The sequence below is a fragment of the Anabas testudineus genome, chromosome 19 (assembly GCF_900324465.2).
Source record: "Anabas testudineus chromosome 19, fAnaTes1.2, whole genome shotgun sequence".
Lineage (NCBI taxonomy): Eukaryota > Metazoa > Chordata > Actinopteri > Anabantiformes > Anabantidae > Anabas > Anabas testudineus.
Window position 1 is genome coordinate 17875600 of NC_046628.1, and position 11228 is coordinate 17886827.

Sequence of the window (11228 nt, forward strand, 5' to 3'; positions counted from 1 at the left end):
TACTGGTTCATATTGTATCCAGGAACGTCGCACCTTCCTGTGGAGTCTGGTTTCACTCACTCTTCCATAATTTAAATTTAGATATAAATTAAAAACTTAGAGCACCAGACGATGTGTGAGATGGCTCATTTAATCTTTAACAATATTGGGTTTCATTTATTATTGGAATCTAAAAATGATACCTCAGTAAACTATTTATATTGTCTGATATAATATCTGACCCTCTGTTCATTTCCCGCTCTGCTGTGTCTGTCTCGTCTTTCTTTTGTTAATGACTCCCATGCAGGGTTTAGTTTGCTGAACTCTTGCCCTCTGTGGCTCCGCCCACACGTCTCTGAATGTAAATCACCTCTGTCACTGCACGGAGTGAAACCACACCTGAAATCACAAATTGAGGTGTAGCGGACGTACTGTGTTGTAGCAGGTGCACAGAGCAGCAGTACAGTATTCTTCTGTCTTGAACTTGACTGGATGTAGTTTGGTTGTTCCAGATGTGCTGCAGCTGTGGTTGGACTCGTCTTCTCTGTGTGTCAGGAGAGCTGCAGCCTTCTGCGTGTCTGTGCTGACACACACCTGGCAGGTGTGTCGGGGGCTGGCCTCAAAGGTCAGAGTGGCCAAAACACAGACTGAAAACAAACTTGGAGGTACTGGTTCTAGTCGGTGTTGGGAATTTACACAGGTGTCAGAAACGGCAGCGAACATCTGGGGCCACGTTTACCTTGTTTTTTTGTTTTTTTTTCTCTGAACTATGTCATTGGTGAATTCTTCTTTTACCTTCAGCAGCTGACTGATGAGCATTTACTCCTAATGAGGCCTAACACGAACAGTTAGTTTTTCTTCACCTGGTCTTCAGTTGGTGTTCGCCTGTAGTTTGAAGCACATCCACCTGGTGTTGGCTCATTTCTTCTTCTACAACCAACCAGCGTTGACGGGCTTCAGCGGTTTGCTCTCTACTTTTTCATCCAGTCTTTCTCCTCTCTCTGCTGTGACCACTGTATCTCTGGATCTGCAAATGCTGAACATAGAACACAGAGATCAGACCCTAAACTGAATCGTCATTTAAACTGAGAGTCTTGTTTTCCATCACTGTTGTTGTTTTAGCTTTGTTAGGTTTTCATGGCCTCACACTCATCACCTGCGTTTTCCTCCCAAACAAATGGGCTGCACCCTTTCACTTTGGCTGTTGCCTTGACAAAATGCAAATCTGTGTCTCCCTGCCTGCGGTCAGTGCAGGTCCTCGACTCAGAGGGCAGATGTGGATGTGTGGAGCTGTTGGTCTTCTAGTCTCCTAACTGCTGGTGAGTCCTGACTCTGTTTCCTGTGTTTTGCTTTTTTCTTTTTGCAGCTCGATCCAGTCGCTGTGGAGTCATGAGTCTGAAGGAGTCCACCACGACCCTGAACGAACTTCATCCCAACGGATCTCTGTGTGAGTTATTACAGAAAGGCCTCTTCTAATTTTAAAAATCAAGTTCTGTGTGCACTGTGGATCAAGTAGTCGGATACAGTAAAACCCACAGAGCTCTGATATTGTGCAGAAACTCAGTCTCACATCCACTGTCCTGCTGTGACAAATACTGCACAATGCTGAAAATGAATAAGTTCTTTGTTCAGCGCCTTGAGTCTTTACCTGCAGTGATAATGTTTTTGCGTCTTCATCAATAATGTAATTCACTTGGAGATGGTTTCATTGAATGTCTGCGTCCTGCGGCCTCTTTCTTTTAGATCCTCTTCGTCGCTGAAATGACCAGTTTGAAAAGTTCTGAGTTGGTGCTGGAGCAAAAAGATGAGACATGATTACTTGTGCTGGTATCCATAATGGCTTACAGACCTGATCCTTTAAAGAAAAATTGACTTTTGAAACTGCGCTTGTGTAGAATAACATGAAACTGATTCTTATTCCTGAATTAACTGTAATGACAGTGGGCGTCTGGCAAACCGCTAACGTCTTTGTGCCTCACATCATAATGAATTTCGAACTTGAATGAATGAACATTATTTCTAAGGAGTTAAACTGGTCTGACGGCTTTTATTTAACCTTTTCCTGCATTGTGTCTGTCAGTAAAACACACGTCTGCGCTGCTGACACCACCAGGTGACGACTGTATGGAGAAACGGAGCATGGTGATGGATACGATCACCTCGTCGTCATCTTCGTGGTCCTCTGTGGCTTCCTGTGTGTTGGGGGTGATGTGGAACGCTTCTGTTTTTACAGGTTCAATAACTGTTCTAATGCCACTATTGGAAGTCTGGATGATTATAACAGTTCCTGTAGAGTCCTTTGTCTACATTTCAGTTTCAACCTGGGCAGCACAGCATCATCGGTATCACAGCCAAAAAATTTAAACCTGGTCACACTTCAACCATTCATATGCTGCTGTGATGGTGCATGTCTATGTTCAGTGTAGATCTGAACATGTTTAAAGATGTGAACCCACCTGCTCAAATGTTGCTGAGGACTCTTTCAGGACTAACTTCATGTTGAGGTTGTGAAACATTTTTTCACGAGTGGTCTTTGCTTCCTCAGCTTCACGTCTCTTTCAGCTGCTTCGGAGCGCAGCGTCAGCTTTGTGGCCTCTGACCAGGAGAACAGTTTCTGCTTCACTGAGCTTTGGACACTGTGCAGGTCAACACCGTCGCCAGGGTTTTAGTTTGATTCCTTTGGTTTTCTGCCCCGAGACGCAGCATGCGTGTCTGTGCTGGAGCTCCGTGGATCTGGGGTGTTTCTTTCTGTCTAACTCTGCTGAATATTAGGCGTTTGTGGAATGTAGGATGATTCTGTCCTCGGTGTAGATTTTCTATAGTCTGAAATACCTCCACTCTTCATCTCCATCATTGTTCTTCCTGTCTGCTCATGTGTTCCCCTGCTGAGGATTTGCATCTGATACTGAATCATGTAAATCAGAAGGCAACATTTCAGTGTTATTGTCTCTGCTTGTAATTTATCTCTGTATTTTATATACAGATGTTTCTGGTCTCACATCCAGCACAGATAGACATGAGACTGCCAGCAGCACAGGGGGTGGCCCATAACACCCCTTATCAGCAACCTTTAGGTTTAATCACTTGATCAAGAAAAAAATTGAACCAAAATAAGGGGAAGTTTCAGCTTTGTAATCATTAAACAGCTACGACCAGGATGTGTAGTGAACAAGACATTTTGCAGCATGTAGATCATCTGGTTAGTCCCCTCGATCACATCACTCTGCCTCTTGTCTTCTGTTTTGTGATTTGTGCTCTAGTCCTGTTTTACTTGTAGTTTAACTCTTTTATATTCCAATGTAATTTTTCCTCCTTCTGACAAACTGCAGGTGAGAAGCTTCAGTCAGTTCAGATGAGCATGAGTCAGTTAATGTCCACTGATCCTCTGGTTTGTCTTTAGGTAAAACAGCAGGTGAGGTGTTCAGGTGTCTCGGGAAACAATGGCGTCCCACAATCTCCAGCGTCCTCCTGTCTCGGTAAGTGTGTCAGTTTGTTTTGTTTTTTTTTTCTACACCATGCTGCAGACTGTGCTGCATAAATTTACCCTCTGAGGTAAAAGTCAGTCATTGAAGACTTGAGGTGAAATACTTCAAACTAAACTCCTTATTTACAGTGTGCAGGCAGCTGATGTAATTTATCTTGGTTCTGCAGTTGCTTTAAATCTACACACTGCTCCTCACTCCTTTTTATTATTACACTTAAATGCTTAAAGATTTGTCTGCTGCTGATGATCTCGATGTACAAACTGTGAAAAGCTGTCCTGCTGTATGTTCACCCGCAGGTTCCCTCTCAGACTCTTCGTGGTTCTTCTCCCTCTGCTGGTTCTTCTGCTCTGTAAGTTTCTGCAGTTTGTTTTCATGTCTATATTGGAAGTGCAACGCTTAAGTCATAATGCGGAATATTTACACACTGAAGATATCAAATGTTTCTTGGTCATCACAAATTGGAGCCAGGAGGCTGTGATGGATGTTTTCTTATCATTTCTTTTTTAGTGACTAAATGATTAATAATTTATTCATGCAAATAATCATTATTAAATCATTAATCAAGAGAATTGCTGCTTACAACCGTAATCTTCACCGTCTACAATTTATTAGTCTGCTTGTGCAAAACCTAGTTTGTATGTTACTGCTGTCAGTCTGAGGTCGTCTTTCTGTGAGTTTTACCAAAACTGGTAATTGTTAAATTAAATTCACCTGTGGCCTCTGAACTGAGACAGATGGAAACAAAACATGAATGTAAACAGATCAAGCCTTTTTCCATGTTATAATCTCCTATTTGCCGTTTTCAAACACACTGTTCTGTATTCTCAGTTTTGTGTTGGTGTGGTCCAGCTGGTCTGCAGTCTGTCCTTCCAGCTGTCAACATCACAAAGTGGAGGATATCGGTCTCAGATGTCCCCGGTCTGTCCTCCATCTACAGCTCTTCTGAGAGCCAGACAGCAGAGGATGTTGTGGAGTCCAAGGAGGTGCAGCCCTACATTCAACCGCTCTTCACTCAACCTCCAGCAGCTGAAAGCCTGATGGCAGACGAGGTGCTGACACAGCTTGGTTTAGCTGCAGTTTTAGTAAGAGACACAGTCCAGAGCAGGTCTATACTATAAGGATATTGTGTAAAATGTTTGTTTAACTATATGTTAGATCCTTCAGTAACAGTCTTGTTGTCTTCCAGTCCATCACCCCCTAAATGTTTTTACCTGATCCATTTTAACCTGGATTCTAAAACCAGTAATATACATGCTTTTACATCTTCATTTTTCTGTTGGTGATCTAAACTTCCTGGTTTTACAGGATGCATCCGATGAGTCAGACCGACTCGTTCGTCTGGAGCAGAGTCTGACGGTACTGTGGCAGCGTATAGAGGCGGGAGGTCAGCAGGCGGAGCAGAGACACCGGGAGCTGCTTCAGCTCTACACCGACCTCCAGCAGCAGCAGCTCGCCTCTGCTCTTAGCGACAGTGAAAGTGTGAAGCCGTGGCTGAGCGAACTGCTGGACCAGCAGCTATCTCAGCTTAGGACACAACTAGACGAGGAAGGACGGCAGAGGGAGCAGGTCAGAAACTGAGTGATGAGTCTGCTCCTAATGTGGGAACATAAACTAATCTGAGGAGACTCGGTGGCTAGAAAAGCAGAAGTACCTAGTGCATACAGGTGTTTTCTAAACGGGAAGTTAGTAGTTGTAATGTGGCTGCTGAGTTGGAGGAGGTTTTAGGTTCATTTAAACAGTAATTGTTCTTTCTGGAGACATTATTCAATCAAATCTGAAACCACAAACAAATCTGAAATATTAAAAGAAGACGGTTCCTATCTTGATGAAATAATCTGACAGAAGAAAATGGATGTTTGGTTGATTTTTGCTGCTGCTGACTCGGTCATTAATAAAATGTTGTAAGTAGAGGTCCACGGGTTCACTAAATGCGGTGGGATCTGTGTCTGATTTGTCATTGAAGCCTGTCTCTGTGTGTCCTTCCCGTTCCTGTGTCTGCAGACTCGGCAGCAGGATTTGTTGCAGCAGCAGAGTCAAACATCACGTCTGGATCAGCTGGAGCTGCAGCTGCAGGCACTGGCAACCAAAACTGAGGTAAACGGCACCTGTTACAGAAGTCTCTGTTTCTTCCAGACATAACTGGACAGTTTCAGTGTTTTGAGCAGTTTGTGGTGAGACTCTCTCGTATGTTTTGTTTCTGAAACTGCAGAAGATGCAGTGGAGACAAGAAGCTGCTGCGACTGTCTCATCTTCATCAACGACTCTTCCAGCTGCACTCAGGTACATTTCAGCAGCATCATTATCCTCTTCACGCTGCCGTCATGTCACGGGCCGATCACACATGGATTCAAACCGCTCTGGAAATTCAAGCTACGCTAAAGAGGAGAGTGGAAAAACTATAATAATAATAAGTGACTTAATTCTTTCTATACTAAAAGTAATAATATGAACTATTAGCAGCAGTAAAAATATTAATAACGATGTTATTTTCATCATCGTCTTTCTCCAGCATGGGCGTGGACCATCAGTCTCATGATGCTTTGCTGGCGGAGGTTGCTCGGTTGGAGGATGCTCTGGAGGACGTGAGGCGGGATGTCGAGGGTCTGTCTGGGGCTCAGGACAGCTGCCAACAACTGGACAAGATCCAGCAGACAGTGAGAGAGCAGGTTCCGCACTGTGTTGAATATAATTATCATTAATTGAAGTAAAGAAGCAGTGAAGTTAGCAGAAAAAAGTCACACTTAAAATGAGCTTTGGATAAAATTTAGTAAGAGTTTGTATTTTGTGGTTTTCCTGTTGGAGGAAATGACAAATCTATGATTTATCTCAGTGAGTTTGTCAAAACCGCAGCTGATGTTCAGACTACTGTGGAGTTTTGTAATCATGGAATCAACATGATTAATACTTTTTAAATGTAATTTTACTTACATCTTCTTTCGAACTTATAGATTTCAAAGCAGGTTTCCACTCAGGTCCGTGAGGAGGTTCGGGCTCTGGTCTACGGGAACCAGCTGACAGCAGGAGGTGGATCCTCCGCAGACAACGCTGGCCTCCCAGAGTCGCTGCTCCAGTGGCTGTCGCAGCAGTATGTCAGCGGGGCCGACCTGCAGGCAGCGCTGGCCTCCCTGGAGCTCAGCATCCTGCAGAACGTCAGTCTGCAACTGGAGCAGTGGCATGGTGAGGAGACGGTCAGAGAGGCCGTCCTGAACACTACTGCAGCTGCTGGGGCCTCTGTGACCCAGGAGGTGAGGAGGCGGCGGAGGTCGTCTGATATTCTAATAAATATTTTACTCCTAGGAGTCTGCAGTACTGTGACTGTGCTTCTCTGCTAGGTTTAAACCAAGTACCTATATAAGTCAGTACAGGGTATTTATTAATTCAAACAATATGTGAAGGTGACACTTTTCAAATGTTCCACCTTTCTGACATTTCATTGCTCCTCTCCCAGGACGTCCACATGATTGTGAAAAACGCTCTGAGAGTGTTTTCTCAGGACCGGACCGGCCTGGCAGACTACGCTCTGGAGTCCGGAGGTCAGAATACGTAAAGCAGATAAAACTCGAAACACACACTCGACACTGTGACACTCTTCTGTTGTCAGATGTGAACCTCTCCTGACAGGTGTTTATCTGTTTGTCCTGCAGGGGGCAGTATCCTGAGCACTCGCTGCTCAGAGACGTACGAGACGAAGGCCGCTCTGCTCAGTCTGTTCGGAGTTCCTCTCTGGTATTTCTCTCAGTCTCCTCGAGCGGTCATCCAGGTAACTCACCTGTTTACATCCAAACACACACGAGTTTTATTACTTCTCAGGTTGAGTAGTCGTGGTTGCAATTTTACTTTTTTAACTTTTTGTAGTTTCCATCTTTTTTTTTAAAAAACCTTCATGTTCAGTTTTGAAAAAAGTACTTAAGTACTTTTACTTAAGTACTTTTACTTAATTACCCGTATCAAAAATTTTAAATGCTCTCATTTACAATCCTGCTTCAGTGAAATTAAAGTAGTAAAAATACTTCTAATATTCACAGCTTTACTTGGTCAAGTAGAAGTACACAAGTATTATCAGCTTTGTGTAAAGTATCAGCAAAGTACTTGTACTGTGTCGTCAGCAGCATAACCACTGGAGCTAGTATTAACTGCTTCCATAAAGTTAGGTCTGACCCGGTGATCTAATTTTAATTAAAATGCATTTGTTGTTTTGATTTAGTTTCTGCTCTTGTTGACTAATTTCATTTATTTAAATATTAATAAAATAGTTATATTCTGTTTCAGCACAGTGTTGGTTTCTAAACCTGGTCTTTCTGCAGCCGGACGTCCATCCAGGGAACTGCTGGGCCTTCAGAGGGTCCACAGGCTTCCTGGTGATCCGCCTCTCCATGATGATCCTCCCCACCGCCTTCTCCCTGGAGCACATCCCCAAATCCCTGACACCGAGCGGGACGCTGCTCAGCGCCCCCCGAGACTTCGGGGTCTACGTAAGAGAAACGCCACCATTATCACCGACCTGCCAGAGAGAAGCTGTTTTCACTGAACTGTTGGTTTTATGTTTCCAGGGTCTGGATGATGAGAACCAGGAGAGGGGCAAGCTGCTGGGAACCTACACCTACGACGAGGATGGAGAGGCTCTGCAGACCTTCCCTGTCACTGTGAGTCAACACTGCACCATTCAGATGTAACGAGGTCCTGATGTGTGGATGAGTTTGTTTTGAACTGAAAATCAAATTAACACAAACTCGTCCTGATAAAATGTTGTTCAGTCATTTATTTTCTCTACGTCTTCATAATTTCCTTGAAATATCGTGATGGTGAATTTCGAGGCTACCTCGTCCTCCGCTGATGCTTTTGTTTGAATCCTTTGTTCTGGTTTAACTTTGCAGGAGGAGAACGACCGAGCCTTCCAGATCATAGAGGTTCAGGTGTTGTCTAACTGGGGTCATGAGGAGTACACCTGCATGTACCGCTTCAGGGTCCATGGGACGCCCAGCGACTCCTAAACTCGCTGCATTTATTACAGAAGTTTGTAGAATTTGGACTTGCTGAGGTTGCGTGGAGTCGTCTCCAGCTTCAGCCGCTCGCTGCTAAATGTGCCTGAGGAACTGAAACTCAGCCGAGTCTTCAGGGACTGGACACTTCCTCCGTCACCGAATGTGGTTGTTTTCCTGTGGAAAAATGACTGTGATCTGTACATCAGTGTAAATGTTCTGTCGATAGTTAATATTTTTATATCGGTGTCTTGTTTTTGCTGCCTTTGAATTGTTTTCTTGTTTTAGTCTATTTTTCTTTTAGCGTGCTGTGTTGGCACTTTTTACAGGACAACATACACATGTCAGCGTTAAATGTTAAAACGTGTCTCGTTCTCTAATTGTCTCCAGCAGTTGGACAAATAAATAAAATCTCATTTTACAGATAATAAACTTATCCTTAAATTCTGTTGCATTCAAGTACAGTGCGGCTTTTTAACTGTTGTCTTTAATAAAAGATCTGACTGCTTCTCACTGTCTGGTTCACGTCAACGCTTCCGATTTCTTTTCTTCTCAGTTTGACGTCAATGTCTTTGAACGCACCAGCAGGGGCAACTTTTTTTTTTTTTTTTGTAATTTCTCCTGACAGTTGAACGACGATGAGGATAATGTGCTTCTGAGAAAGGTTTAGAGCAAACTGTTCTGATGTCACTTCGATGAGAGTTTTTAAAAGGGTGAGTCAAAGAAATTAGAATTTATTTAGTTTTCATGTTGGTGAAGGACAAAATGTTAAAGATTCTCTGCTGTGTTGGTGCCACTTTTTAATAGAAACACGTTTTTGTATATCAGTATATCAAACTGTACATGAAATAAAGATGCAACATAATTTTGAGGTGTTAAAAGAGCTGCAGTGAATATTTATTGAACTTTATTTTGAAGGGTTTTACTTTCTTTCAGTTTATTCGTCAGGAAAACGTCTCTGAACACACAGGTTTGTTTATTTTCTGGATTTCCAACATGATGTTCACCTGTTTACAATGAGACAATCTCTCTCCCCTGTTTCCTCCCCAGGTCAGACCTGCAGGTTAACTGAAGGATAAGTGGTTTAGATGCACATGGACTGAAGAGTTCTCTCAGAACAACCTAAAACAGACAAGTGACAGCAAAGAGGTCACGGTCTGGCCTCTTGATCTAGTCTTGATCTGGTCCTGGGCTGTTGGGTAAAGCTTATTACAGCCTCCGCTGATGCTGCGTCTTTTTCTATTAACATGAGGCCAATAAACAGTGACTAAGAATTAACTTCACATTGTAAATGTACATTTAGATATTACTGTAAGGACCTGAAAAAACTTTAGAAATGTAATTTACAAAGGGTAGAGAACGAGGAAGTGATGCTGAAGAACTAGTCCATGCATTTGTTACTTCCAGACTGGACTATTGTAATTCATTATTAATAGTTTGTCCCAATAACTCATTAAAAAGCCTCCAGTTAATCCAAAATGCTGCAGCCAGAGTTCTGACTGGAATTAGTAAGAGAGATCATATTTCTCCTACGTTAGCTTCTCTCCATTGGCTCCCTGTTAAATCCAGAATTGAATTTAAAATTCTTCTCCTCACTTATAAATCCCTTAATAATCAGGCTCCATCTTATCTTAAAGACCTCATAGTTCCTTATCTTCCAAGTAGAACTCTCCGTTCTCTGACTGCAGGTATACTTGTGGTTCCTAGAGTTTCCAAATGTAGAATGGGAGGCAGAGCCTTTAGCTACCAAGCCCCTCTCCTGTGGAACCAGCTCCCAGTTCAGGTTCTGGAGGCAGACACCCTCTCTACATTTAAGACTAGACTTCAAGTTAGTCTGCTGGGGGACCTCCACTGATACCCTGAGATCCTCTCCTCTCTCCTTTCTCTCCTCTTTCCCCAACCGGTCGAGGCAGATGGCCGCCCAACCTGAGCCTGGTTCTGCTGGATGTTTCTTCCTCTAAAGGAGTTTTTCCTCTCCACTGTCTCCTGGTGCTGCTCAGTGGGGTTGTTGGTTTTCTATATAATTCTGTATACAGTTCTATTTGTAAGGTCTTAAACCTTAAACACTGTAAAGAGCCTTGAGGTGAATTTTGAATTTCATTTTAGCCTCATAGGTCTGAAACTGTCTTTATAATCCAACACCTGTTTCTTCATCCATCCATCCATTTTCCATCGCTTATCCGGGGCCGGGTCGCGGGGGGAGCAGCTTAAGCAGAGATGCCCAGACTTCCCTCACCCTAGACACCTCCTCCAGCTCTTCCGGGGGGACACCGAGGCGTTCCCAGGCCAGCCGAGAGACATAGTCTCTGCAACGTGTCCTGGGTCTTCCCCGGGGCCTCCGCCCGGTGGGACAGGACCGGTGTTATGCCGAGTTCCGCCTGCCTGCCGAGATCTGCGTTCCCCACGCGGGAGCGCGCACAGGTTAAGCGTAAACCCAGGAACAAATGATTTGTTGGACAAACGACTGTGTAAAAGCTAAATTATCTATGTTGGAGATGTTTAATAAATCCATGCTAGTTTAAAAATGTTGCTCCTGCGGCAGCTTTATTAGACTAAACGTAATGTTCAAGTATCGTAGTAGCTATGTCTATGTCGGGCTTCGCTATAAAACTGCAGATTTTATTGATTAATGGGTTAAAACATTGTTTGTGTGGGTAAAATCTTTGCCCTATTAAAAATGGTGTAGCAGATTAGCCGTGTTGTGGTTAATGAAGGTTTTCGTGGTGGTTCGTTGAATGTATGAATGTTATCAATGTGTCATACTTTGTCAAATCACACTCACACT

The 11228-nt window shown here is 43.5% G+C and overlaps 1 protein-coding gene across 9 annotated transcripts in view; it reads left to right on the forward strand.

The window, feature by feature from the left end:
• LOC113155827 (SUN domain-containing protein 1-like) overlaps positions 1–8968 on the forward strand; it is a 15164-nt gene extending 6196 nt beyond the window's left edge. For 5 of the 9 annotated variants that reach the window (XM_026350532.1, XM_026350531.1, XM_026350530.1 and 2 more), the window contains exons 6-21: positions 1346–1426; positions 2060–2212; positions 2525–2623; positions 3380–3455; positions 3761–3813; positions 4293–4513; positions 4770–5030; positions 5466–5558; positions 5674–5744; positions 5974–6130; positions 6413–6709; positions 6913–6997; positions 7109–7224; positions 7769–7936; positions 8015–8107; positions 8339–8968. In XM_026350532.1, the coding sequence (XP_026206317.1) occupies positions 1346–1426; positions 2060–2212; positions 2525–2623; positions 3380–3455; positions 3761–3813; positions 4293–4513; positions 4770–5030; positions 5466–5558; positions 5674–5744; positions 5974–6130; positions 6413–6709; positions 6913–6997; positions 7109–7224; positions 7769–7936; positions 8015–8107; positions 8339–8455 (2141 nt within the window). In that variant the 3' untranslated portion in view covers positions 8456–8968. The remainder of the gene's footprint in view (positions 1–1345; positions 1427–2059; positions 2213–2524; positions 2624–3379; positions 3456–3760; positions 3814–4292; positions 4514–4769; positions 5031–5465; positions 5559–5673; positions 5745–5973; positions 6131–6412; positions 6710–6912; positions 6998–7108; positions 7225–7768; positions 7937–8014; positions 8108–8338) is intronic. The other 4 variants (XM_026350526.1, XM_026350527.1, XM_026350528.1 and 1 more) reach the window with 4 other exon arrangements.
• Positions 8969–11228: the final 2260 nt, after the last annotated feature.